Raw genomic sequence first — 26,825 nt, 5'->3', positions numbered from 1 at the left:
AGTTCCATGCCTTCTCGGTGATTTCTCACAGGCAGCTCCTCACAGCACTGACTTCTTCCTCTTCAGAAAGCAACCAGCAAATTCCAACTCTTTTGTAGCACTTGTCTTCTTATTGGACACAGCTGTGGCCTATTAAGGGCAGGCCTGTTCCTAATCTTTGGTGATTAGTACAGCTGCAGCTCCTCAGGTGTGAGACTGCCTTCTGCACTATTTTCTTATATTCTATCCCTCCACACAAAATAGCCCTCTAATAACATTTAAAAACTGAGTTTTGTTCAGAAAATTGCTAAGCTACAAACTCCAAGTAGAGTACTCAGAGAAGTATCATATGAAGAGGGTAAGTGTATAACTCTTCCCTAGGTATCTGCTTTTGGCTACCAGTATGGATAAAAAGTTAAGCCAAACATACCTTTGTCCATGCTTAGCACAGATGCTTTTTAAATTTTTTTAGCAAGCTAGTTTTTATTGAAAAAAACTGAATGTAAAAGCTATGCATACATCAATACCTCCACTTAATTTCTTTTTTTTTTTTTTTTGTACATGTTTTAAAGTCACTCAGTCACTTTCAAGTCTTTAAAACCTGGGGTTTGGGTGCTGCTGTACAATATCCAAAGCCTGCACTAGTACCAGAGACACAAATATCCTGCAATCCATACAGCAGCTGAGACAGTACTGAGTTTTCCTCTGTCCAAGGAGGATGAAAGGAAAATTATAGTTTGCTCAACTCTCGGGGCCTCCCGCTGGGCCTCCCCAAGAAAATTTAGAAAGTCTCTTTTCCCCGTTCGGCGCTCAAAGAAGGAGTTAGAGCTCTTCAATTCTCTGTCTCAAGGTTGTTTATTGTATCTTATCTATAAAATATTTTCTCCTGTCCAGCTGAGGTCTGCTCAGCAAGACAGAGGCACTCTGCCTGCCCCCGGGGCAGTGTTATGTCTTTATACTAAAAACTACGTATACAATGTTTACAATTACTTTCCAATACCTCTCACCTATGTTAGACAGTGAGCTTCTACTCTAAACCAATCTAAAAGTGCCAACATCACAGAAGAAGATGGAAGCCAAGAAGAAGAAGGAGAAAGGCTGGACACACTCAGTTCCCTCCATCTTGCCCCCAGAAGCCCCATGCTAAAAACACCAAAGTCTACTTTTTCACCCCGTGATAAATTCACTATCATTCTACTTAAACTGTCGTGGCTTGCAGATCTTCATCTAAGGTTGGTAACTTGCTCCACAGGTCATAATCAAACCCACAGGCATCTTGGGCTCTGTGCCAGGGTCTCTGAGCCCCCTGGCAGGAGTCTTGGCTGCTCAGGACAGCCAGAGGGATGTCCTGGCTTCTGACACTCAACCTCTTCCCACATACAACAGAGGCCTCTATAACTGTAATATCACCTCAGTAATAATTTCTCCTTTATTAACAGCTAACCAAAGCAGGTCAGATTTATTCAGCACACTACTTGACACTTCAACACAGAGCTGAAGAACCACCTCCCCTTTATTCAGTTCTATTGGCACTTCAGGTATGCCATACAGAGAAAATGTGGATAAAACTGTTGCTCCAATTTGATGTGGCCATGTAGAATTTATCTGGAAGTGAATAATGGACAGGTGACACTGACTCCTAGAAACAGATTCAGACCCATCCCCAGCTTTTTAAATAACTGGTAACAGATTTCATCCCTTGTCTTACCTCCAGCTTACACCTATGCTAAGGATTCTGAATGCTCTCAGAAGTCCCTCTTTTTATAGTCCTGCCCCAAGAAAGGACGTAAAGGTGATTTTCAAATCAGAAACCTTACTAAGCTTAAGGAAATCCAAACTTAGTACTTTTTACAAGGAACTATAACTGGGGAAGTTATTCTTCCCTATTACAGTAAAAGAACTGAACTGCCTGGCATTGCTGCCAAGATAGACATCTGAAAAAACAGCTGAGAAGTCAAGTGGCCAGTGGGAGGGGGAAGGAAAAAAACCCCAACAAAATTCAGTCCCAAAAACAGAAAATTAAGAAGAAATTAGAAGAAAAATTTCTCTTTCACAAATCACAACATCAGAAGTGAAGTTCTATTCATCTAAGAGTTTAGCTTCAAGAAGTTTGAAAAAAGCAGTTTAAAACACAACATCCTGCACTCTTATCCACCCATTCCCCTACTGAAGGCCATACAATTCACATCTAGGTATAGATCTTAAACACTAGCTATTATCCAAAAAACAGCTCCCTATACACAGCAGACTGTTGTGCTCATAAGCAAACAGGTTTTATTTTACCTTTGGCCCACAAAGGAGATCAAATCAACACACTGCCTCACTGGCAGGTATACACTGCTTAAGATCAGCTGCATTCGAACAACATGCTTGCTTACAGGCCTTTCCAAACTGCAGGCTCTCAAGATGTATGCAATAAGAAATCTGCCTAATGCTCTTACATGTCTAATCCACTGGCACCAGACAAGCAGCAATTTGAGATAAAGTAGGTATAGTATCTAAGGAAAGTCTTTAAATCTAGAAAAATAGATATGGGAATTTGTTAGATACAAGAACTTCATCTGCTATTTTCCTCATGCTATAACAAACCACCTTCCACTGCTATTACAGTAACATCTTAATATTACCAACTTTGAACACCTTACCCCCTCCAGTAAGTTTTGTCCATTTCTTCTCTAATCAGAGCAGATATTACCCACTGCAGTTTGTACAGGCACTGAAGTTACAACCTGAGATCTCACTCAAGCCTTCCAAAACATTAAGAACTTCATAAGCACACATGCAGTTGGTACCAGCATTATGTTCAGGGTTCATCAAAATTAAGTCCACCTCCATACCCCAGAAGGTTGCTGTGTTTTAAAGTCCAATTGCTTAAGCCCTGTTTCAGCAGTAGAGCTCAGGGAGCAGAGAATAATGAAAAGGAAACAGCTCAGGACCAAAAGTTCGCTTAGAGGCATTGTCAAATGCCTCTTACACTGTGAAAATGAAAACAAACCCATACAATCTCTGAGTGTGTTATCTAACTGATAAATTGTACAGCACTGTTCAGAGTGCCAGGCAACACTGCACCATAAAATGTTCATTTTGCTACTGATTTCAACAGTGATTTAGAGCCACATGCCAGCAGTTAAACACTGATCACTTGACACAGACTTGTTAATTATCTTAATTTATGTGCACCAGTGCACAACAAAGCTCAAACCAGATCTCCACTATGTAAGGTCCAGTTCTGTAACACTGTGGCACACCCCAGAGAACTCTCAGACTGACCACAAACCTAGCAATTGTACAAGCCCTGAGTTAGGAGTAATGATTTAAAAGATTTTCTTCATTTTACTTTTATCATTAATTTTGTGTGCTTTGTGCCCCCAGTGAAGAATACATCCCATAAGAAATATTCTTTTTATGAACTGCAGTAATCTATTACAACTCTATTTGCCAAAATGTAATATGTACTTCCAGTTATTCTACACTGTTGGACCCTACTGCTTGATTTCTTTTATAACACTAGTTCTGATCACAATGACATGGCTGCACAAAGAGGTGTATTCTATCCTGGACGCATTTGTAACTTATACAGTTCAGCTGTTCCACTTGATCCCTTTCCCAGCCTACTCAAACCACAAGAGATGCAGACACGAACCAGCAACCATACCGAAATGAAAGAAGTTACAAAGTACAAGGTATCAAAACTGATGCCCACGAAGTGCATGTGCATCACACAGGAGTCCCTGAGCTGTTACAACACAGGCGAAGCCCTTACTTCAAGTCAACTCTGTCCTGATCTCCAGTTTCTTGCTTCCTAAGTCCACTGCACAAGTTTGCAGCAGCCCACGGATATCAAGCACAGAGATTACTTTTAGATCTTACAGTCTCTTTACACTCTCAGGACCTCCTCTCCCACTCGTCTCACCCAGAGAAGGTGATTTAAAAGCCTTCTCCCAACAGCCTGTAGCGAAACGCCGCCGGGGAAGAGAGCGTGCTCACACTCTTCCAACTTAAGCTTGCCCACTCCTGAATCACGGCGGCGCTGGAGGCCCCTGCCCGAAGCTACTCCGGGGGGAACCCCGCCTGTCCCGCTCGCTGTCACTGCCCGGCCGGGCACGGGAGGCCCCGGTACCCACCGGCGGCGAAGTGGAGCGGCGTGGACTTGCGCCCCGCCATGTCCTTGGCGTTCACGTTGCCCGTGTCCACCAGGCGCTTCACGCGCGTCACGTCCCCATTCCTGCAGGCCTCCAGCAGCTCGCGGAACGCCCCGCTCGCCGCGCCCGGGCCCGCCGCTTCTGGACTCTCCGCCGCCGGGCTCGACGCCGCCGACGACGACGCGGACGAGGACGACGACGACGAGGAAGAGCCGCTGGAGCTGCTGCCCGAGCCCGGCGGCGGGGCCGGCGCGGCGGCGCCCGAACCCTCCGCGCACTCCGCGGCCGGGGGCCGGTCCGCGTCGGGGGGCGCCTCTCCCTCGGGGCCGGCCAGGCTGTGGCGCTGCGCGGCCGGTGCCAGGCTGGGGCTGCGCGGCGGCGAGGCGGCGGTGGGCGGCGGGGAGGCCGGGCCGGGCGGCGGGTGGTGGTGGTGATGGTGGTGCTGGGAGCGACGCGGCGGCACCGCCGCCATCTTCGCGCCGCTCCGCCCCTCCCGACCCCGTCACTGCGGCAACGGCGCCGCCCCGCCCGCGCTTCCGCCTGCCCGCCAACCCCGAGAGCCGCGCACGGACGTGACGCCCGCCCGGGACCCGCGGGGCGCGGCCGCACCGGCCCCGGCACCGCCCCGAGTGGGGCGCGCCTGCCCCCTGCCGGCCGCGGCGGGCGGAGCGGGGCGGGGCCCAGGAGGGGCGGGGCGGGGCCCAGGAGGGGCGGGGCGGGCGGGGCCCGGGCGGGGCCGAACCCGGGCGGGGCGGGCGGAGCCCCGGGTGGGGCCCGTGTCGCCCGGAACCGCGTCCCCTGCGCGGCTGCCGGTGCCGGGAGACTGGCGGGACGGCAGCTCCTCAGGGGTGACCCCGGAGGGGAGGGCGAGGGGCGGTGTTCTCCTTCGGAGCCCGCTGTAGGGGCGAGGCAGCCTTCTTCCGCCTGCGCGGCACGGTGCGGCGGCGACACCAGAATGTGGGCAGCTGCTTCTTCACAGCCGCCGTTCGTGTCCGAACTCCGGAAGGACTTTGCCAGCTAATTGCAACGCCCCATTGTCAGATCCAAGCTTTGCGAAGTACTTCAGAGGCATTGGTGCGAATTGTTCCGCTTTCCACAGTTTGTTTCACCATCCAGGTGCTTTTGTGGCATCGGTGACAAACAAATCATATTCCTTTCCTGGTCACGCCGGAGGTAGGTGGGTTACCCAGTCCCCAGGGGTGGCCAGCGCTTGGCCTGGCGCTCACCTTCCTTCCCTGCAGGCGATCCAGCCGGCAGCGTGGCTTCATAAAATCACAGAATCGTACAAGTTATGGGCTTGGAATGGATCTTAAAGATCATGTAGTCCCGATATCCCCTGCCACAGGCAGGGAACACCTCCCTCTAGACCAGGCTATTCAAGGTTTTATCCAACCTGGCTTTGAACACTGTTTCATTCCAGTACAGCTCCTTTCCTAAAGCCAGGAAATGATGGACTGAGACCAGGAGAGAAAGCTGATGGAGAAACCTAAGTGGAGCCTGGCAGTTCTTTAAAAGTTGATTAGCTAAGCTGAAAGGCCACTTCTTCACTCATTCCAGGGAGGAAAGCAGCACTGGCACAGAGCCCATTGGCCAGAGCAAGGCAGCCACTAAAAAGCCACGTGGAGCCAATGGTGGAGAGAGTCCAAGTGGGGAACACTCCATCGCTCTGAAACAACAGAGTGTGGAGAGGTGGAACAGGAAGCTGGGGCAGCCAGGCATAAGGTTACCCAAGGCAACCAGTGCTAAAAGATAAGGAAGACAAATCTAGGGAAATCAGGGACCAAGACATGCCTTCTGTAAGAATGAGCAGATCTGAACAACATAAGCAGAAGCATTTAAATAAGGATTTTGGTTTGGATTTGAAAAACAGAAGAAAGCTGAGATCACAGTTCTCCTGGCTTTCTGATATCTAGGGAGGATATAAACACCAATTACAGTTTAAGTCAGAAAGCTCCAATAGGTATTACTGAGAGATCACTTACCTTTAATCTGTGAGAAAAGGGAGATTCCATCGACAGGAATAATAACAACAGCAACAATTTCTGGAAAATTCTCAGTACACCTAGTGGGGCAGCAGCCACAGGTCAGAGAATGGGAGGAGTGATGAGGAATTCCTGTTAAAATGAGTGAATATGGCCAAGGTCAGCCAGCCTCATCCTAGCCAATAGATCTGCCTTCGTTGTTTGGTAGCAAAAGGGCTTTAGGAAGTGTTTGCATAGCACCATGTGATGTGCTGAAGAAGGACCTACAGGTCTAGTGATGGGAGCACAGAAAATAGGAACTCAGAAGAAATTGGGATCTGGCCTAGTGCTACAAAGTACCTTCCTGTTGGTAATGAGAAGGGAGGCATTAAATCACTAGCCATGACTAGTGGAGAAGTAAAAGAAGATCCATTTGAATGTGCTCAGTTCTTGTTTGTGCCATGACTTAGGAGGCATGGGCCTTGACCAGACACTGAGAGAGCTCAGCAAGACCTCCCTGGCACAATCTGTACAGCTGCTGCTTCATAGCTGCCTTTCATTTCAAAATTCCGAAAGGAATTTTGCAAGCTAATTGCAATATCCCCCTTTGTCAGAACCAATCTTTGTAAGATATTTAAGAGGCCAGAGCATCAGTATGCACTTGTTCAGCTCACCACTGCCTTCCCACAGTTTATATGTCACCCTCCAATTGCTCTTATGGCATCAGTGGCAGAAAACCTCAAATTCCTTTGCTCCTCTCTATTTCACATAAACCAAGACATCACTTTTATGAAATGTATTGGTATGCAAACATTTATTCTGCTTCCTGAACGAATTTTAAAAGTACAAGTAATATCTTTTAAAATTAGGGATCCATGGTGGCCTTAAAATTTAATTGTTGGTTGTAGGATTAGGTAGGGAATGCTATACTCTGTGTCAGCCTTCAAAAGAAGGCCATTGGTGGATGAAAAACAGGGCATGAGCCAGCAATGAGCACTCACAGCCCAGAAAGCCAGTTGTGTGCTGGGCTGCCTGAAATGAAGCATGGCCAGCAGGTCAAGGGACATTCTTCCCCTTTAATGCTCTCCTGTGAGACCCCACCTGGAGTACCATATCCAGCTCTGGGGTCCTCTAGACCTGTTGAAGCAGGTCCAGACAAGGGCTACAAAGATGAGCAGAGGGCTGAAGCACCTCTGCTACTATGACAGACTGAGAGAGCTCGGTTGTTCAGCCTGGAGATGAGAAGCCTCTATGGAGACCTCCTCGTATCCTTCCTGTCCTTAAAGTGGGTTTATAGGAAAAAGGGGAGAAGGACTTATACACAGGCAGGTAGTGACAGAACAAGGTGGAACAGTTTTAAACTAAAAGAGGAGAGATTTATATTAGATGTTAGGAAGAAATTCTTTACCATGAGGGTGGTGAGGCACTGGAACAGGTTGCCCAGAGGAATTATGGATGCCCCACCTCCAGAAGTGTTCAAGGCCAGGTGAGATGGGGCTTTGAGCAACCTGTTCTAGTTGAAGATGTTCCTGCCCAAGGCAAGGGGGTTGGATTTGATAATCTTTAAAGGTTCCGTCCGACACAAAACTTCCTGTGATTCTATGAAAGGAATCATCCTTCCTGTACCTAGGAAGAAACAAGCAAAGCAATTGACATAAAAATTGCCATACAAACAGTATGAGACCTACCTATGGGGAAGTGGGGCTGTGTTGTGGGTTACATGGGGCAGTTCTGGGGAGGCACCTCCTCTTCAGACTCTCACATTTGGGTTGGGGTCTCTATCCTATTGCATTCCCAAATTTCTCCTTAGTCTTCCTGCCCCACAAGTACAGCCTGACTGCTCCCCTACAGAGGGTTGAGACAAACAGAAATACTCTTCATCCCAGCCCCTCCCTTTCTCCTGCTCAGACCATGTCCAGGGTCTTTTCAAGTGCTGTCATCACCATTTGTATGTGGCTTGTTAAGCCTTGGGGTAGATTCATAGCACTCCTGCAGAAATGGTGGGCAAAATAGTGTGGAGAATGCGGTTCTGGCCAAAATTTCATCCTCACAGGGCTTCTATTTAAGGTTGAGGAGGAACATGTGGAGGACCTGTCAAAGCAGTCAGTCAACCCATTGCTTGTTCACCAGCCAGCCACTGAGTCCTTGGAAACAGGGCTTCCTGAACTGGTGCCAAAGCAGGACCCTGGGCTGTGTGTCAGGTTGTGCAGAGGGCATGCAGGCTCCCAGGGGCCTGCCAGCCTCTCTCACTGCTGCTTCCAGAGCCTGTGAGCTCTGCCCTGGCCCACAGCACACCCTGCATCTGCCTGCCACAGCGGCTTGGTGCTTCTGTTGAGCTGATTTAAGTTCATGTCCTGTCACAAGCAGCTGGTTCCATTTGCACCTCTTGTCTGCAAGGGCCTGAAATACTGTTGATTACTCAGTGCCTTTTCCCTGACTCAGGAAGAAGGTGCTTTACATAGAAATCTTATTAATGATGCAGGTGCAGGGCTCAGTAAAGTGGAAGCACTTCAGATTTCATCTGAATAATTAAATTCCATCAATAGGATTTCACAGGACTACTATTTAAAATTAATAACTGCAAATGCAATTCTGACATATAATGGAACCCACTGAAATGGGATTTTTTTTTTTTTTTTTTTTTATAAAATGCTTTATAGATTTCCTGACAATCTTACAGCCACCTGGCTGTAAGTGCCAGCTGATCCTGAGCAGCAAGAAAGGGGTTTGGTGTGGTTTCTGAATATTTTTAACCTCTAAAAATTAGGAAATGGCTCCAAAACCAGCATCCAGTATGCTGATGCTCATGTTTAATGGACCCCTAGTAAGCTGCTGAGTAAATTGAGAGGAAATGAGGAAGTCATGTTTGGAAAAATATATCTTCTCTGCCTAAGAAGATGGGAAGATAAGGAATCATCTAGGTTTGTACCAAAACCCACATTTTATGAGAAACAAAATCTTCCTTTTCCCAGAAACTACCTATCTCATTCCCTATTGGCAGCTTTGACTGTGGTGAATGTGTTGAAAAAGCCAAGAGAAACCATCCCTGGCTGGCACCATCATGGATTTGCACACTCATGCAGGCATAATGGGATAAAGTGTAAGGCTCATAGGAAAGCAGCAGAGCTTTCCTCTTTGGACAACCTTCAAGCAGCCCTGGGGATGCCTTTGTGTCAGCATGCTGTTCATCACATTTCTTCTGCCTTAGCTTCATTCATCACCTACAGGAGCTTATCAAAGTTTGAATAGTGCTACATGACTTCTCCTTCTCAATGGGGAGGAATTCAGCTCCTGCTGCTTTGCATATTTCAATAGGAAGGTTGACAGTCAAAGCTTTCCCTGCTTAGTGAAAAAAACTTACCCTGTCTGTCCTTGCATGCTGTCAGAAGATACATTTAATACAGGCTATGACCTCTAATAGCAGGCAGATGGAGATAAGCACTGCTCTCCCTGGTGTTTTTCAGCTGGCTGAGCCAAGCAGCTGCTTGGAGCATCCCCAGTGGAGGAGTTCCTCCAGTTTTCCCATGGGAAACGAGAGGATCATGCAGTGGCAGCCTTTTGAGTTCACTTGCTGCGGGTCATGTAGGAACTGGAAGCCTGCCCTGGCCTCAGAGAGGATCTGCAGTGCCCACAGGAATCCTGGGGTGGGTGGCCCTCAATAATGATGCTGCTTTTGCTGTCTTTACCTGCACAAGGCATTGGAAAGAAGAAAATTTGCTGCAAATTTGAAGCCAGGGTCAATTTTCCCTGCAGAGATTTTTTGTTTCTAGAAACACCATCTTGATTTAGAAATGTAATTTTGATAGCAACAGGTTGGGTGGTTTTGCATGTAGAGGGCAGGATATTAAACCATCAACCTGGTTTTATTTCTACAAGAGTTATTGAGCAAGAGGGTGGGACAAGGGAATGACTCTTTCCCCAGTAGGAATTAAATGTGCCACTTTAGAAATGAGGAAGGAGAGTGCTCCTTTTGGAGCAGAGAGAAGGGCTACTTCCCATGCAACCTTCAGAAAAGGAAAGACACAAAAATTAGGTTAGCCCAAATAAAAGATGTATTGACCCACTGCAGGGATGCTCTGTAATAAATGAGTACAAGTTTGGAAACTACTTCTAGATGGGCACAATTTAGCAAGAGGCCATGAAGTATTTCTGTTTCCCAGAGCCAGGATCTGGAAGAAGTTTATCCCCAGGTTTAGGACCTCTCAGCAGAGTCTCATGGATCATGTGTAACCCTGTTCTCCCGACAGTGGCCCTAGAGCCAAAACATGAGCTCAGGACTGCCTCTGCTGGCTTTGGGCAGCTCCTGAATTCTACTTGGAAATGAGTTTTACCTTCATACAGCCACACTTTCTCTCAGCATGGACTTTCCTCCCTGTCCTTTGTGTCCTTTGTCTGGCTTTACCAGCCAACACAGGAAGATTTTCCCTACACAGTGATGCCATTCTCACTTAGCAGCAACCTGGTGAAGGTTTCCCAGAACTCCGAGGGCCTGAAAGTCTTCTACCTCTGCTTGTCTGTTAATAATAGGAAATACAGAAACTAAATCTGAGCCTTTGCAATCTTGTAGTTTTAGTAGTTTGTAAATTTAATAATTTAGTGCAGTGACTATGGCTCCACACAAAGCTGGTTCAGCTTTCTCCTCCTCTCCAGGCACAGTCAGATGCACAAGGCCACCCAAAAGGAAAGGTGTCGCTCTTGTGATGGCTTTCCACAATAAAGGAAGACAATAAATCTGGTTGCCCTGTGTACTACTTTTAATTTCAAATCCTTTTTTTTTTTCTTTTCGTGGGTCTGAAGTAATAGCTTAAAGCATGCTTTAATGTTAGCTGTAACAACAAGGCGAAGGGTTGCTTCCACGGTGAAAGGAAGAACCAAAGCCCCCAAGGCACGCTGGAGTGTCCAGTGCTGAACAAAGACAATGACGTTTTACAATCTGTGAACCTCTGGCCACGGTGCATCGCTGACATTTGTAAGGGTAAGGTCACACATCTTGGGAAAACTGAGCGCCCACAGCCCGAGTCACCCTGATTCGCGGCTCCGCTGTAAAGGGGCTCTCTTCCCCCTCGATAGCAGAGGCGGAAATTTCCACGCCTATTTCTGCGACCCCCTGGGGCAAAGCTTGACTGAGGAACCTGGAGAAGGCGGTGTTTAGGGTCTGGCCAGATGGATGCAGCACAGGAAACAAAGCACGGCAGGAAGGTGGCAGAGTTGCTCCGATTAACCAGAGGGCTGCAGGCTTTCGCACTCTCTCAACACGGAAGAACATTTACTGAATGGGAAGAAAGGTTAACCTCGATTTCTTGCAGGCTGGATGAAAAATCAGCCCTTGCCTCGAGAAAAAATGATACGGGGCATTACAACACCTTTTGCCGTAACTCCGTGGTGAGTCGGGCGGCTCGCAAAGCTCTCAGCGAGCCCAGGCACTGGGCGAGACCCGGGGCGGCGGCTGTCACACACCGGGGTCCCGGCGGCACGGCCACCAGCACCGCCACCGCCGCTGCCCCACCGCCTCCGGGGCCAGGCGGGCTCACCCCACCGGGGCACGCGAAGGCCGCTCTCTCGGGCGTTGCCGGGGCTAGGAGCTGCAGGCCGGGAGTCTCTTCCGGACCGTTCCTTCTCGGGGAGAAGGGGCCGGTGCCCGGCTGGCAGGGGCGGGGTGTCCCCCAGAGGCAAGGCCGGCTCTCCCCGGCGCGGAGGCGGCGCGGCGCTGCCGGGGCCGGGCCGTGACCGTGTCCCGCCCCCGGCGGGGCGGTGGCGGCGGCGGCGGTACGTGAGCGGAGCGGGGCGGCGCGGCGCGGCGCGGCGGCAGTGCCGGCGCGGAGCCGCGGGGAGCCCCGAGCCCGTCGCGACGGCGGCGACGCGCAGCGCGGCCGCGCCCATGGCGAGCAGCGGCGGCGGCGGCGGCAGGTAGGGTCGGGCGGGGCGGGGGCCCGCTCCCCCGGCCATGGCTCAGACGGAGCCCCCGAAGGCGGTGCGGCTGTGGCGCGACGCCGCCCTGCGCGCACGGAAGCTGCAGGGCGGCCCCGGCGAGCCCGAGCCCGAGCCCGAGCCCGAGCCGGACGCGGGGCCGCCGGGGGGGCCGCCGCCGCCCCCCGGTGCCGCCGCTCCTCGCCTCCCGTCCCTGGCGGCGGCCGCGCTGGGGGAGCTGGAGGCGCTGAACCTGTGCGGGCGGGGGCTGGAGGAGCTGCCCGAGGAGGTGGGTGCCGCCCTGAGCGGGCTGCGGGTGCTCAGCCTGCGGCGCAACCGGCTGGCCCGCCTGCCCGCCGCCGCCCTGCGCCACCTGGACCGCCTGGCCGAGCTCGACCTCAGCCACAACCGGCTGCGGGGCCTGGGGGACGGCGGGGCGCTGGCGGGGCTGCGGGGCCTGCGCAAGCTCAGCCTCAGCCACAACGAACTGGGCGCCGAGGGCCCGGGGCTGCCCCCCCGCCTCGCCGAGCTGGGCTGCCTCGAGGAGCTCGACCTCAGCTTCAACCGCCTGCGCCGCCTGCCCGAGGGCCTGGGCCGCCTGCGGCACCTCCGCACCCTCGACGTCGACCACAACCTGCTGCCCTCTTTCCCTGCCCCGCTGCTGGAGCTGGCCGCCCTGGAGGAGCTCGACTGTTCCGGCAACCGCCATCTCGGGGCCCTGCCCGAGGGCATCGCTGCTCTCCGCCGCCTCAAGATCCTCTGGCTCAGCGGCACCGGGCTGGCGTCCCTTCCCGAGGGTCTCTGCCAGCTGGGTGCCCTCGAGAGCCTCATGCTGGACGGCAACCGGCTGCAGGCGCTGCCCTCTGGCTTCGGCAGACTACAGCGGCTCAAGATGCTGAACCTTTCATCCAACCTGCTGGAGGAGTTCCCCTCTGCCATCTTGGCACTGCCCAGTCTGGAGGAGCTCTACCTGAGCCGCAACCAGCTCACCGTGCTGCCCCCTCACCTCTGTCAGCTCCACCAGCTCCGCACTCTCTGGCTGGACAACAACCGCATCCGCTACCTGCCTGACTCCATCGTGCTCCTCCACAGCTTAGAGGAGCTGGTCCTGCAAGGCAACCAGATCGCTATCCTGCCTGAGGGCTTCGGGCAGCTTTCCCGTGTCACCCTGTGGAAGATCAAAGACAACCCCCTCATCCAGCCCCCCTATGAGGTGTGCATGAAAGGCATCCCCTACATCGCAGCTTACCAGCAGGAACTGGCACACTCCCAGCCTGCCCTCAAACCCCGCCTCAAACTAGTCCTCATGGGCCTAAAGGATGCAGGAAAGACCCTGCTGAGACGATGCCTCATGGAGGAAAATGAGAAGAGAGAGGACATGGGAAGCCTGGAGGCAGGGAACACCCAGCACAGAGGGTTTCCTGGGCAGCAGCAGGACGTTGGGAGGGTGGCAGTTGGGTGTTGCCCCTTTCCAGAGCCTCAAGACAATTCTTCAACTCGAGTACCTGTCATGCAACAGGTGGAACGTCTCCCTATTGAGCGGCAGGACATCCCTTCTCGTGTGCCCTCTCACCGAGCAAAAGGGGACAAAACATCCCCTGCACCGTCACTGCCACCCAATGTGCCCCGAGTACCACTGGGACTAGGACTATCAGGAGGCAGCAAGGGCATCGAGGTGATGGACTGGACAGCAGATGCAGAGAGGGGCCTGACATTCATTGTGTATGAGCTGGCGGGGGACCCAAGCTATGATGTGATCCAGTCTTTCTTCCTCTCCCCTGGAGCCTTGTATGTGCTGGTGGTGAATTTGAGTGCCTACGTCCCTCAGCACTTCTACCCCTCTGTGGGCTATTTCTTGCACTGGCTCAGCTCCAAGGTACCCCATGCCGTAGTGTGCATGGTGGGAACCCATGCCGACCTCTGTGCGGAGCGGGAGTTGGAAGAGAAGTGCCTGGACATCCATCACCAGATCGCTCAGCAGGAGAAGAGGGATGCTGAGGGACTCCAGAGCTTAGTCCAGCAGGTGGATGAGGCTCTGGGACAGGACTTTGATCTGCGCTGCTCCAGCCCGCATGCTGCCTTTTACGGGGTCTCAGACAAGAACTTGCGGCGGAAGAAAGCCCAGTTTCAGTATCTTCTAAACCACCGCCCACAGATCCTGTCTCCAGTGCTGCCTTTCAGCTGCCAGGACCGTTGCCAGGTGCGTCGCCTGCGGGACAAGCTCCTCTCGGTGGCCGAGCACCGGGATATCTTCCCAAACCTGCACCGGGTGTTGCCCAAGTCCTGGCAAGTTCTGGAGGAGCTGCACTTCCAGCCTCAAGCTCAGCAGCTGTGGCTTAGCTGGTGGGACTCTGCCCGGCTGGGCTTGCAGGCGGGCCTGACGGAGGATCGGCTGCAGAGTGCCCTGTCCTACCTGCACGAGAGCGGAAAGCTGCTCTACTTTGAGGAACATCTCACCTTGCGGGAGTATGTGTTCCACAACCTGCCGCGGCTCATAGACATCCTCAACGTCTTTTGCCAGCGGGATGCCACCGTGCTGCTCCAGAAACTGCTCAGCGACACCCAGATTGACGAACTGAGAACCACTCAGCTCCATCATTACGTGGAGGGCTTCTTGCTGCATGGCCTCCTTCCTGCCCACGTTATCCGTCTCCTTCTTAAGCCCCACATCCAGAGTCGGGAGGATCTGCAGCTCATTCTGGAGCTGCTGGAGAAGATGGGCCTATGTTACTGTGTCAATAAACCCAAATGCAAGCCCTTAAATGGGGCGGCTGCTTGGTACAAGTTTCCCTGCTACGTGAAAAACGAGGTGCCCCATGCGGAGGCATGGATCCACGGCACCAATCTGAGCGGACAGTCCTTCGTGGTTGAGCAGCTGCAGATTGAATATAGCTTTCCATTCATTTTCCCACCCGGCTTGTTTGCACGCTACAGTGTCCAGATTAACAGCCACGTGGTTCAGCGGTCAGATGGCAAATACCAGATTTATGCCTACCGGGGAAAGGTGCCTGTGGTGGTGAGCTACCGGCCTGCCAGGGGAGCTCTGCAGCCAGACACTCTGTCTATCGCTAGTCACGCGTCCCTACCAAATATCTGGACAGCTTGGCAAGCTATTACGCCTTTAGTGGAAGAACTGAATGTCCTGCTCCAGGAATGGCCGGGCCTGTACTACACTGTGCATGTCCTCTGTTCAAAGTGCCTTAAAAGAGGGTCACCCAACCCACATACTTTTCCAGGTAAGGCACAGCCCAGCTTGCCTTTCATCTCTTTTGGAGCTTTGCCCCTACTAGAAAGGTGTCTTGTGAGGTCAGCCATAGCTCTATTTTTTTTTTCTTTTTTTTCTTTTTTCTTTTATTCTCTGCCCTAACTCCTTTCCCTGGTGGTTTGAGTCATGAGAGAAAATATTAGGGTAGCTCCAAGGAGACAGGCTTAAAATAACCTTATTCTGAGAGGAGGGGGGTGTTACATCCCCCTTTGTCTGCGCCTTTTCTCTCTGCTTTTTGGGTTTTGGCCCTGAGGGTTGGCAGTGCCATTGTTGAGAAGTCTCTGAACTGTCCTCCTTGTTTTGATTTCTTTGAATGGGATTGTGCTCTTGGGGTTTTTTCCCCCTAGTTCCTTTTACCCTGCAGCTCCCACTTCCTTGGAGCTATTTGTAAACATGAATAGAGATGCCTAAAACATTGCAGGTATCTCCCGTCCCCCCCTTCAACCCTTCACCCCCAAAACCTGGCCTATGCTGCAGTCTGTCTGAATGCAGGAAAGCTCCTCCTGGCAGACAATGGGTGTGTTGGTCTCCATAGCCCTGTGTAAAAAGAGCTTTCTCTGAGCTTTCTTTGAGCCCTGTCTCTAGTAGGAAGCATTCCTCACTGAAGAGAGAAGGATACTCCATCTTCTTTGTTTAAGTGTCTCACCTAGAAGTGATTCCCAAACTGTGCCTTTTGGAGCTGTTCTCAAGCACGTTTTTTTTTTCCTTCCTCTCTCTCCCTTCCTCAAATGAAAAAAGCATAACCTCTCTCCTCTGGAATGTGACAGGTTGTGGTGCTTTTTAAAGCTGTCACCTCTAAAGTTGTGATTTTTATCGGTGATATTTTCCAGCAGCATCTGTTTTACTTTGTGTGTGCAGGTACTAACTAGTGTCCTCCCTGCTCTGCTTGGGTTTGCTCTGCGGCTTGCAGGGTGCCATGGGAAAGGTGCTTTGATGTGTAAATCTGCAGGAAATCAAAATGCAGTCTGGACTGTGAGCAATGCTCCAGAAATCTGCATTGTAACAACCATGTTAGAGGTGTGTTGGCACATTATTAAGAGGTAGCAGGGAACTGTAAGCATGATTTGACTTAGAGCAAGCAGCAATGCTGAATTTGTTCATAAGCAAATGTGACTAATAAGGTGTGGGTTTTCTGGGGTTGTTTTGGGGTTTGGTTTCTTGTTTTTTGTTGGTTTTTTTTTTTTCCTCTGGATATTTAGAATAAGAAGGTGCAGTTTGCTCCTCACCCTGAGTCCTGGCTCCATCAGCCGTGTCTCCCTCCAACTGCTCACTTATGTAAGAGCCAGTGGACTGGGGGGTGAGCCCATGCTGTGAGACCTGCTGAGTGATATCTTGCTGCTGACATGGTGCATAGGGCAATGTGATCTGCTTTCCAAACAAAACACTCTGGAAACTGAAAAAACCACACCTGCTACAGAACCCCTGAAAAAAACCTCAACAACCCTCCCCAGAAAACTGCCAAAATTAGTCACAACAGCAGACACATGAGTGTGCAGTGTGATGGGCACCTATTGAAGATTTAGCTTGTGAATTCCAGTCTCTAGTCACGCATCTCTTTCATTTTTTTTTAAACTGGTGAATGCTTTGTGGCTGTCCCTTTTCTCCCTGTGAGTAGATGATGCTTTAGAAGGGAAATCTGAAGAGGAGCCAGACTGTCTGCAGGCTGTTGCTGACCCCAGTGATGGTCAGAGCAGGTTCAGAAGCATGAGAGGGGCATTGAAGGGCCTTTTCCTTTGGACTTGGCTGTGCCATGTGTGTTTCCTTAGAGGTGGGAAAGGATTTATCTCGCCTGGGAGCCAGGCCAGGTGTGCTGGGAAGGGAAGGCCCAGGTAAGCAGTGTGCTGAGCATGGGAGGAGCTGGGGCTTGTGTGCCAGGTCTCCAAATGACACCTGGGTGATGCTGCCTGTGGAAAGGGGCTTGCAGCATTTTTGAGGAACTCCAGCAGGGAATTCAGGCCTTGCTATCAGGGGCACACGATAGCATCCCAGGTGTGTCCCTGCTTTGGGGCAGGAAATGACTTTTAAACATCGATACCCTGTGACTCTAGCTGGGAGAGCAGCAGACAGACACGTTTAAAAGGCAAGGCTGATGTGTGGAAATGCTGAAGAGTGATTAAATCAGTTTATTGAGAAGCCTGCTTGTTGTCATGGATGATGCTTGAATCTAGCCCAGGTTTGATCTGGACTTTATGAAAAATGTGAGCTGTGATTTGACTTGGGAGGCCTGTATGTGTGCATTTAATCTAAAATACTCCTTGCTGTGTATCTGCTCTATGAATAAAAGACTGTTTAGGAGCCCCTAAATGGCAATCGTGAAGCTCAGGACTTTTTTTCCCTCCTGATTTTGTTGATCAGGAGGCGTGCATGTTTAAGCCATGCTGCCAAGCTTGCTGTCATGCAAGTGAATCATGGTTGGTGTCATTTTTGACAAGGTGTAGGAAAGAGAGGAGTCTAATGTTACGAAAACATGTAGTGAGGGAGATGTCTGTGTTTCTTTCCAAGCTTTTTTAGTGGAAATCACTGACAATTACAATGTTCCTAATACTTAAATAGGTCTGTGGGCTTTTTAGGACTGCACTAAAGAAGTGCTTTGCAGCCAGTTGACCTTAATAAGGGAAATATTTCTGTGTAGACACTGCCAAATTTGTGCTCAAAAATGGAAGTGCAGTCTGGCTCTCTGTGTGGTTGTGCAATCTGTGTCGTCATTCATGAAACTTATGGTGCATTCTTTGGTCATCCAAAATTTTTATTAGAGTCCCTTTCAAAAAGGGAGTTCACAAGTTGAGGATTAATCTTTGGTTTTCCTCTCCTTCCCTTTCCTCTCTGTCCTGCACACTATAGCTTCCATTGATAATACACACACAAATCTCCAGGAATAGGGCTACTGTGTATAGAAATGGTAAATAAAAATTAAGGTTCTGGATTCAGCTTTCTGAGGGTTTATTGCAAAGAGTGAATGAAAGTGAAATAAAAATGCCTTGTTGGAGTCCTTTTAAGGAAGTTTTTGTGTTTGAAACAGTTTTGTAGCTGGACAAAATAGTAACTGAATTGGCATCTGAGTTGGAATTTTAGTATGCTTTGAGGCTGCAGTCATCCACTTGGCTGATAACAACTCAATGTGTTAAATTGGTTTTTTTCTTTTACATTTGCATGATATATAAATGAAAGTGCCCCTACCAGGCTAAGAAAGTCATATCTCTCTTTGAGTAACCAACAGGAATGGTTCACTTCTCCAAGACATTGTGGAATGCTCTCATTTGTATGTGATGTTCTTTTAGCCCCTGGACTGAAGAGCTTTTAGGTTATTCATGTCTTGTAAGCTATTAAATTACTTGGGATGGGGGGTGGAGGTGGTTTGCCATCTGTCTGATAGTAGACACGTGTGCTTTGTTTGGACAAATGTGACTGGATTTTCCAAGCTTGCATTCATATGCACCTGCTAACTGCCCTGCTGCTGTTTCCCCTTGCCCTATGCTAGGCTGGGTCTGGGGCACCACGGGCTCTTGCAGACTGGCTTTTGTACAAGGTGTCCTGATGTCCTGTGCATGATTCTTCTGGTGTTTGGGCTGGGAGGGGTTATGTTTGACTGCTGGTTTTCCTTTATTCCTGCCTTGTGAAGGGGCTGTATGAGTGTAGACATAAGAAAGCCGGGGTCTGTGTCCATTGCAGAAGATGGGCAAGTAAGATAAGGTGGTGTGGGTTTTCACAGAATAAAAACATAACAACAAATAGAAAGCCATGGGCCAAAATACTGTGTGAGCCTAGCAGCCCCTGTCCAAAAGGATGCTTCAGAGCTATTGGGGAGCTTTGAAAGGCTCTGGAGGATTAGCAAGAGGTCTTTTGTGGAGGGAAAGTGCACATCTGCCACCTGCCTTGCTATCCCCTTCTTGAGGTATCAGAGCAGGGAGGAGATCACATGCCTCTACTCTGCCTGTCTCCCACACTGAGGGTGAGCAGAAGCAGGGACTATAGTGCCGGTCACCTTAAGGGGTACAGATGGAGGTATCACAGTTCCCCTGTGAGTCTCTCTGTCATGGCTAGAGCAGGGCTAACTGGGCCACCATATGCACATGATTCAAAGTGAACATGCTCACCAGCCCTGAGTTGGAGTCAGAAGGTATCATGACCTCCCTTGGTGGCTGGGATGGAGTCAGGAGACAGAGAGGTGGAGGAACCTGTGGTGTGTCACGCTGTGGAGTCACCCATGCAGGGTGAGGTGAGAGCAGGTGAGACTGGTTTTGTCAGAAGGGCTCCAAAGTTGCCTCAAAATCTGAGCTGCTGCTCGGTGAAAGGCTCATGTCAGGTATCTAATTCCACTTTGTAGTCATGCTTTAAGTAGCTGGGGTTCTTTTCATAGACAATTGCAATAGAGCAACACCTGCTTGTTAGAGAGCCTGATCCTAACATTAGGCAGCCTTCTATTTTCCCCATTTGCAGGTGGAGTCTTTTTTGCTTGACTTTCAAAGTAGATGCTATGGCTGTTTCAGGGCTGTTGTCACATATCCTGCAGGCTGTGGCTTCAGCAGTGTACTAATTGGAGACAGAGGGACAGGACTTCAGCACCATGTGATCTTTGGGTGAGGATGATCTGGGTGGCAGGATGAAGCTGAACAGGGCCCTGTGGTTCAAGGGAAGAGCACAGATTGGTTGCTGGACTTGAGGAAGCTACTGTCATTCTGTGGCTCTAGCATGGATAATTAAGTTTACTGACTAGAGCTGATTTCTGTGCTGCTGAAGTGACAGCCTTGACTGCTGTGACCTGCTGTAGTAACTGTAGGAACACAGTAGCAGCCTTTGTGCCATCACTGATTTTTAGAGATTTCCTTCATATTAACCTATGTGTTGCAAGGTCCGTATTTGAAGTCCTCTTGTTTGGTGGCTGAGGCATCCTCTAATTTAAACAACATGTTGAAAGGGACAACAAATATTTCTGTGGTCTTGAAGAAAGCTGAGAAATTGCCAGAGGACAAGTGTGGTGTGCAGAGTGGGTGGCTGCCATGGGACTGTCCCTGGTGGGATATGGATGTGGAATCAGTCTTTGGAGAGAACTGAAGTAGTCAGTGCAGACCCTAGCTTGTGCCTGACAGTCTGGCTTGGGATGATGCAGGAACAGGAGGGAATCTGGATGCCACAAGAAAGGCTGAGGTTTTTGAATTGCCTTCTTACAGCTGTCCTGCAGTGTCTGGTTACTCATATTGTGTGTGTTTGGGGGCTCTTTTTTTTTAAGCTCTTAATATAGAACTTGCTAAAATTACTTGAAATTAGAATGGCAACATGCACACTTAACACTGCTTGAAGAAATCCTCTTTCTTTATTGAAGGAGTCCTCTTCCTTACTCAAGAAGTTCCTATGCATTTCTGATAAAAGAAAGCTTTCCTGTTATGTCAGCTCTGGTACAGGGAAGCTCTTCTGGTTTGTCCCTTAACAACTTGTCTTGCCCTGGCCTGTTCCCCATGGGGGTCATCTCTGGGCATTGAGCCTCTGGACTTTGATCTGTCACCACTGAACCAGGGAGATGCTAGATTTGGTTGAGTGGCTCTTTTTGGTTTGGTTAGTGAAGCAAAGCAGAGTTCTTGGCCTTCAGTGCATTATTTTTTTTTTTAGTTTGTGTTTTTGGTTTGTCTTTTTTATTACCGTTGCTGAAATTTGTCTCTGCAGGAAATGACCTATAAAAGAGTTGTTGGGTACCAAGTGATTCTTTGTTTCATTGCGTGAGATCTATTTAAAAGCTGCTGACTGTGAGGGTGAGATAAGCTCTTGTTGGAGGTTTTCCCCTCTCTGGAGTCAGTTGATTACATGAGTTGGTTACTGATTTGTGTGCTGCTTCAGCATGCTGTGGACACAGGTGTCATGGAACATGCTTTGCATTGTCTTGTGTGCTCACACATCTGGTGATGTGATACCTGCTTCTACAAGCACTGAAGTGGAAAAGTTTTCCCATGTAAGTTTAATTGAGGTTTGGCACGTGAATGATCCACATGCAGGTGTATTACAGGAGAGGTCCTTTTGCATCTCAGGAGAGGATGGTGGGGAATCACCAACAGTGCTGAATTGTTGGCATTTGGGGATGTGAACATGTTCCTTGACATTGGGACAGAGATGTAAAAAACAGTGTCAGTTTAAAAACAACATAAAAGTGCATCTGGTAGGTAATTCTCCTGTATGCTGTGGTGTCCATTGCTTTTGCAGTATTAAGCAAGGAACTGTGATAGCCTAGCATGCTCTCCAGTTAGTAATTTGCTAGTAGTAGTGCAAGCTACTTGTTTGACTCTTGAAAACAATTTTCTAGGGAAGAAGGGGGAAAATTTATATAGTGAAAAGTCCTCTGTGGGGTTTTAGTTCTTGGAAGTCATCAGTGTGCAATTTTTTTTCTACCTCACCCCCATTGGGAATAGAGGAATAACCTCTGTAGGTATGCAAAGCAAATTGTGTTCTGGGGGTTGAGTACAAGATCATCAGTTGGGGCCTTTTACCTCCCGCTCCTTATTTGTGATACCTGTGCTTGTCACCCACGTGTTGACAACTGTGAGAGTGAGCAGGCTGGTGCCAAATAAGATCAGCTCTTCTCAGGTGCTTTGGAGCTTGTGGGATACCTATTTCAGGGAGCTCCTTGTAGGGACAAAGGAGTGGGAAGGGACTGCCTCGAGTATAGTGTGAATTATAACCACCAAATTCCTCTGCTGCAAACAAAATGTGTCAGTGCTTTTGATTAGCTAAGAAAGTAATGCACTTGGGTTACGGGAGTCTCAGCCTGCCTCCATGGTGTGTTATATGGTGGACTTGCCTACATCAGGAGAGCTGATGGGATTCTGGTGACCACAGCATGAAGGACCTGTCTTATACAGAGGATGAGGAGGCTGTGGTGTTTTTGGAAGCTGTTGCATGGATGAAGTTTACAGTCTTGGATATCAAGGTCACCTGTGTGAATGTGGCCTTTGTTCCAGCTAGACCAGGTGGGAGAGTTTTGTCCTCTGGCAATTTCTTTCAGGGGAACCAGATGTAAGAACTGAGATGGGGGGATGCGAGACCTGTGAAAATAAAATGGCTGGTGGCTTTGTTAGAAATTTAATTTGGGATGTTCAAATGGATTCAACATCCCCACCTCGGAGCGCTTATGGTTCTTCCTCAGGAGGCTGCTGGAGGCTGAAGACATATTGCACTTGTGGTATTTTGCTGGCTAAAGCTTGGTGGTAACGCTGGTCAGGTTGCCAACATGGTCAGTGGTACTGTGATTTCAGACTTCCCAGGTTCTGTGGTTAGGGGAGACTTGTCTGTGGCCAGTGGATGGAGGCTGTGCTCAGACTGAGCTGTCACTGCTGGAGTGCTTCTCTGCTGGCGTTGGTTGTGGTTTAAAGCAAGACCTTAATTTCAGCTTTGTTTTTTTGTTTTCCCAGTGGTCATTTTCAAGAGCTCTGAGCTTTACCCAAAGGTGTACCAAGTGCACTCCTTACTGGTTTTAGCTGTGGATTCCTGGGGGAGGAGTGTGAAAATGGCCTAGGACTTAACCACTTCACAAGGCAGCATTAATTTTGAATTGGCAGTTGAGCATGGCACGCTCTGCCTGAGCCAAAGAACAGCTTTGAGATGAGCAAGGTGCTTCAGTTGGGAAGGCCATTAAACTGAGCACTTTGTGAAGATCACACTACACTGAACTCTCAGGGCAAGTAACTTTCAGCACAAAATAAAGTTCAGTCTCAAATCCTGTTCAGACCTGCCTTGTATTGCCAAGTGCTGACTCAGATTTGGTGCTTGAACACTCCAGGAAGCAGCTGTAGTGTTGTTGATCTAGGATACATTGAATTGTGCTGATAAGATGATGGGAGACTTCTGCTGGGCTTTTACTGGCAGGATTATTTCGCAGGCTTTTCCAAGTGCATTTCTGCAAGACTCTTTATGAAAGCAATACCAGGATATCTCTTTATCCAGTTTTAGGATGATGTTTGCCAAGAGTCTAGTTTAGAGAAGCATTTTTATTTGTGTTATCTGAGGGAACCTACACTGTTTTGGGAAAGCTCCTTCCTCCTCCATTCATGGTACCCATCACTTTCTGTAGAGTTTTCAGTCTCTTCCTGTTACAGTATGCCAGGAACAAAACAAAGGTACAACAGTGGTAGGACAGGGATTTATGTGCCTCTTGCCCACAAATGACTGGTGATAAAATTAATATTGTAGGCTTTTGTCCTAACAGAATACAAGATTATGGCACACTTCACTCAAGACTGGTTTCTTGAATGATGTGTATATAGTAACTTTGCAGTCTGTGTGCTGAATTCCCCTTGGATCATGTTTTTTACATTTTTTCAGGTGTTTTTCTCTACAGCAATACCTAGTGAGCAATGGCATCTGATAAGGAACAGATCCTGCCATACAGCAGGGTAGGGTTGTTTATGAACTTCCTGAAAAATTAATTTGCTGTGGTTTCCACAGCATCAAAATCTGCAGGGTTTGATTTGAGACAGAGGTGCTTGACCTAATTTGCTTCTAGCAAATGCATCTAGCAGTTTCTGCCCCATGAAACCATGCAATGGAAAAATATTGAAGGTGTACAGTGATTTGGCCTTGCTTGACTTTGAGAGACGTGTGCTGTGCATTTGGTTCTTCTGGATCAGTGCATGGTTGGCAGCAGAGGACTGCTAGAAGGGCTGATTTGTTCCTAGGCTATCCCTAAGTGTTCTCACATTTAGGAAGACCCTCCCACTTGCTGCATGGGCAACATACAGAGGGAGAGCTTCTTGCAGCAGAAGAAAAAGGCATCTTTATCATGCTGTTTCTGAAAACTTATGATGGACACAGCAGAACTGCAAAATTGTCCTTCAGTACAGACCATGAGTCTGCATGGTGCAGCAGCTCCCTCCTGTACCTCTAGCTGTTGTTGTGGAACTCTGTCACTGGCTATTTAGTACCTCTCTCCACTCCCTGTGGCCTCTTTGCTAAAAGCAGCAGTCAGGTAAGGATGGCAAGCGGTTTTTCTCTGAACAGATAGTGTTAGAAAGCAAGAACTTAGCAGTGTGCAGAGCTGAAATGCACAGGCTGTACAGTGTGGAGGATGGAGAGGCAGGGACCTCTCTCTGAGGCTGCCTGACTTCGGTCTTGTACTCTAAATATTCCTGTTGCCCATGTCCAAATAGTTGCATTTTCATCTCTCATGAAAATTCTCAGAGAAATTGCGATCAATAAAGAGTGAAGTACTAAAAGATGGGGTAATGGCTGATGATAAAGATCCATTCTGAGAAGCAGTCATCTCATATTGATGTTCCTGACGCTTGAATTTTTATCATTCCACCCTCTCTCTATATTTATATCATGTCTAACTCACCAGTCTGTACACATATTCTCTTTTACTACATTATGGGGAAAACAGCATGATTGTCTGTCAAATGGCTGATCTTTGCATTTTACAGGATTACACGCTCAGTGTATAATAGTATGCAGCTGTATTTATTGTGATGTGTGATGGGGAATTGTTCAAGTTGTTTATGCAGAATTTTTTTTTTCCCCCAAAAAGAGCTGAACAGCTGGGACCTTGTCTACATGGGACTAGAGGCAACTACATAACTTAGTTGTCCCCTTACTTTTGGAATTCTTCATCTGTGAAGCTGAGTGGCTCACAGGAGCAATGACCTTCCTTAGCAGGGGGATTTAGTCATGATGGGACACACAGGAGCTGGAGCAAAGTGACAGTAGGGTGGCAGCTGGGCTGCTCTGCACACCTTTGAGAGAATACATCTTGCAAATTGCAGACGCACCCGGGAGTAGCCACAGGGCATGGGAAATTGCAAATCCAGACAAACTGGTGTCTGACTCAGTAACAGCTGTGTGGTGACAAACTCTCACTAATGATAGAGAGCTTTTTCTGGGTCTAAAATGTTTTTATAAAGTGTGCTGTAGGTTGAGAGAACAGCTGCTGGCTTGGCCTCCACTGCCTTAATGTGGGCTTTGAGCCAGCCAGCCTCTGTCCCACTGTTGAACTTCTTGGGTCACTCTGTTTTGCACCTCTGTATTGCTGAGCAGCCCAACTAGAAACAAGCAGTGAGAGCTGGAATAATCAGTTCTGGCTCAGAGTATTCCCTGGGTAGTCCTTTGGATGGATTGGTTTTCTTGGGGAAGCCTCATCTGGACTGTATCTTCAGGAATCCAGCATGCTGTGTGTTCAGAGAGAAACAAGCAGGTGGACCTCTCCACATTTTCAGGATATTCCAGGCAGGGGAAGATGGACAGACTTCTCCTTTTTGTATGTCTGTGCTACTGCAGGGAAGAGAAGAGATGGAGGATTTTGTTTCCTCTCCTGGTCTGCATGGTGCTTCTTACACCCTTGCTGTGTGTGGCTGTATTTTTGCAGTGGGTTTCCATGGCAAGGTTTTGGTAGCAGAAGTGGGGCCCTACAGAGTTTGCTCCTGTGAGAAGCTGCTGGGCGCTTCCCATCTCTCTGACCACCAGTGCCAGATGGCTCCAAGACAGAGTCACCACTGGCCAGGGCCAAGCCCATCGGCAGTGGTGGCAGTGCCTTTGGGGTGACAGATAAGAAGGGGAGAAAAACCAAAAGCCCTTGCAGCAGCAGTTGCAGCTGGAGCAGGTAGATGCCTGAAGGAGGCTGTGATCCTGTGAGAAGCCTGTGCTGGAGCAGATTTGAGACAGGACCTGTGGACCCATGGAGAGAGAACCCCACACTAGAGTAGGTTTATGGCAGGACTTATGACTCCATGGGGGACCCCAGTCCATGAAGAACTGCAGTCTGTGGGAGGGGGCCCCACACTGGAGCAGAGGAAAAGTGTGAGGAGTCCTTCCCTTAGGAGGAAGGAGCAGCAGAGTCAATCTATGATGAACTGACTGCAGACCCCATTCCTGAACCTCTGTGCCACTGTGGAGGGAGGAGGTAGACAAAATTAGGAGGAAAAAGTCAGGAGTGAAGTTGAGGCCAGGAAGAAGTACTGGGTAGGGCAGAGGTGTTTTAAGATTTGGGTTTATTTCTCATTGTCCTTCTCTGATTTGACTGGTAAAAAAATTAAAGTATTTTTCAAAGTCAAGTCTGTTTTGCCCATGACAGCAACTGGTGAGTGATCTCTTCCTGCTCTTACCTCAATGAGCCTTTCATTGTATTTTGTCTCCCGTCCCATTGAGGAAGGGAGTGATAAGAGTGACTATGGTGGGCATGTGGCATCCAGCCAGGGTTAACCCACCACAATTTTATAGGCAGAACTGCTGGATGGGGTTGAATGTACTGAAGCAGAGGATGCTTGGTGGCAGGTTTCCAAACCAGGGAGTCAGCAGCAAGCACCAGGCCTACTTACACTCGTTGCATAATCAAATGAGTTTTCAGCTCCCTGTGCATTTCTCTAAATCTTCCTTGTGAGCAGCCTCTTTCTTTGTCCGAGAGATTTTCATGCTCTTATTTCAGACAGTGATGCATGCGCTAGATTTGGAAAAGTCTCATATCCATATGACTCTGGTATATCAAAGTGGCTAAATTTAGAAAATCTAACAGAAAAGAGCTTCCCCTTCCTGTGATCTGACATTATGTTTCTTGGTCACTGTTATTTTTACTATGGAGCAGCTTAAATCTATTTTTTGGGC

At 49.1% G+C, this 26,825-nt stretch overlaps 2 protein-coding genes across 3 annotated transcripts in view; one reads left to right on the top strand and one right to left on the bottom strand.

The window, feature by feature from the left end:
• The window catches only part of TNKS (tankyrase), a 128,352-nt gene extending 123,653 nt beyond the window's left edge, over nucleotides 1–4,699 (bottom strand). The window contains exon 1 of the mRNA XM_005484628.4: nucleotides 4,104–4,699. Coding sequence (XP_005484685.1) covers nucleotides 4,104–4,593 — 490 coding nt within the window. The 5' untranslated portion in view covers nucleotides 4,594–4,699. The remainder of the gene's footprint in view (nucleotides 1–4,103) is intronic.
• A 6,555-nt stretch (nucleotides 4,700–11,254) lies between these two features.
• MFHAS1 (multifunctional ROCO family signaling regulator 1) overlaps nucleotides 11,255–26,825 on the top strand; it is a 35,525-nt gene continuing 19,954 nt past the window's right edge. For both annotated transcript variants that reach the window (XR_012580388.1, XM_026791954.2), the window contains exon 1: nucleotides 11,255–15,225. Coding sequence is in view for 1 of the 2 variants with exons in the window: in XM_026791954.2 (XP_026647755.2) it covers nucleotides 12,027–15,225 (3,199 nt within the window). In the remaining variant the exon portion in view is untranslated. The remainder of the gene's footprint in view (nucleotides 15,226–26,825) is intronic.

The sequence above is a fragment of the Zonotrichia albicollis genome, chromosome 5, assembly GCF_047830755.1.
Source record: "Zonotrichia albicollis isolate bZonAlb1 chromosome 5, bZonAlb1.hap1, whole genome shotgun sequence".
In the NCBI taxonomy this organism is placed as follows: Eukaryota; Metazoa; Chordata; class Aves; order Passeriformes; family Passerellidae; genus Zonotrichia; species Zonotrichia albicollis.
Note: the sequence above shows the minus strand (reverse complement) of the source record. Positions and strands in the feature narration are given on the sequence as shown.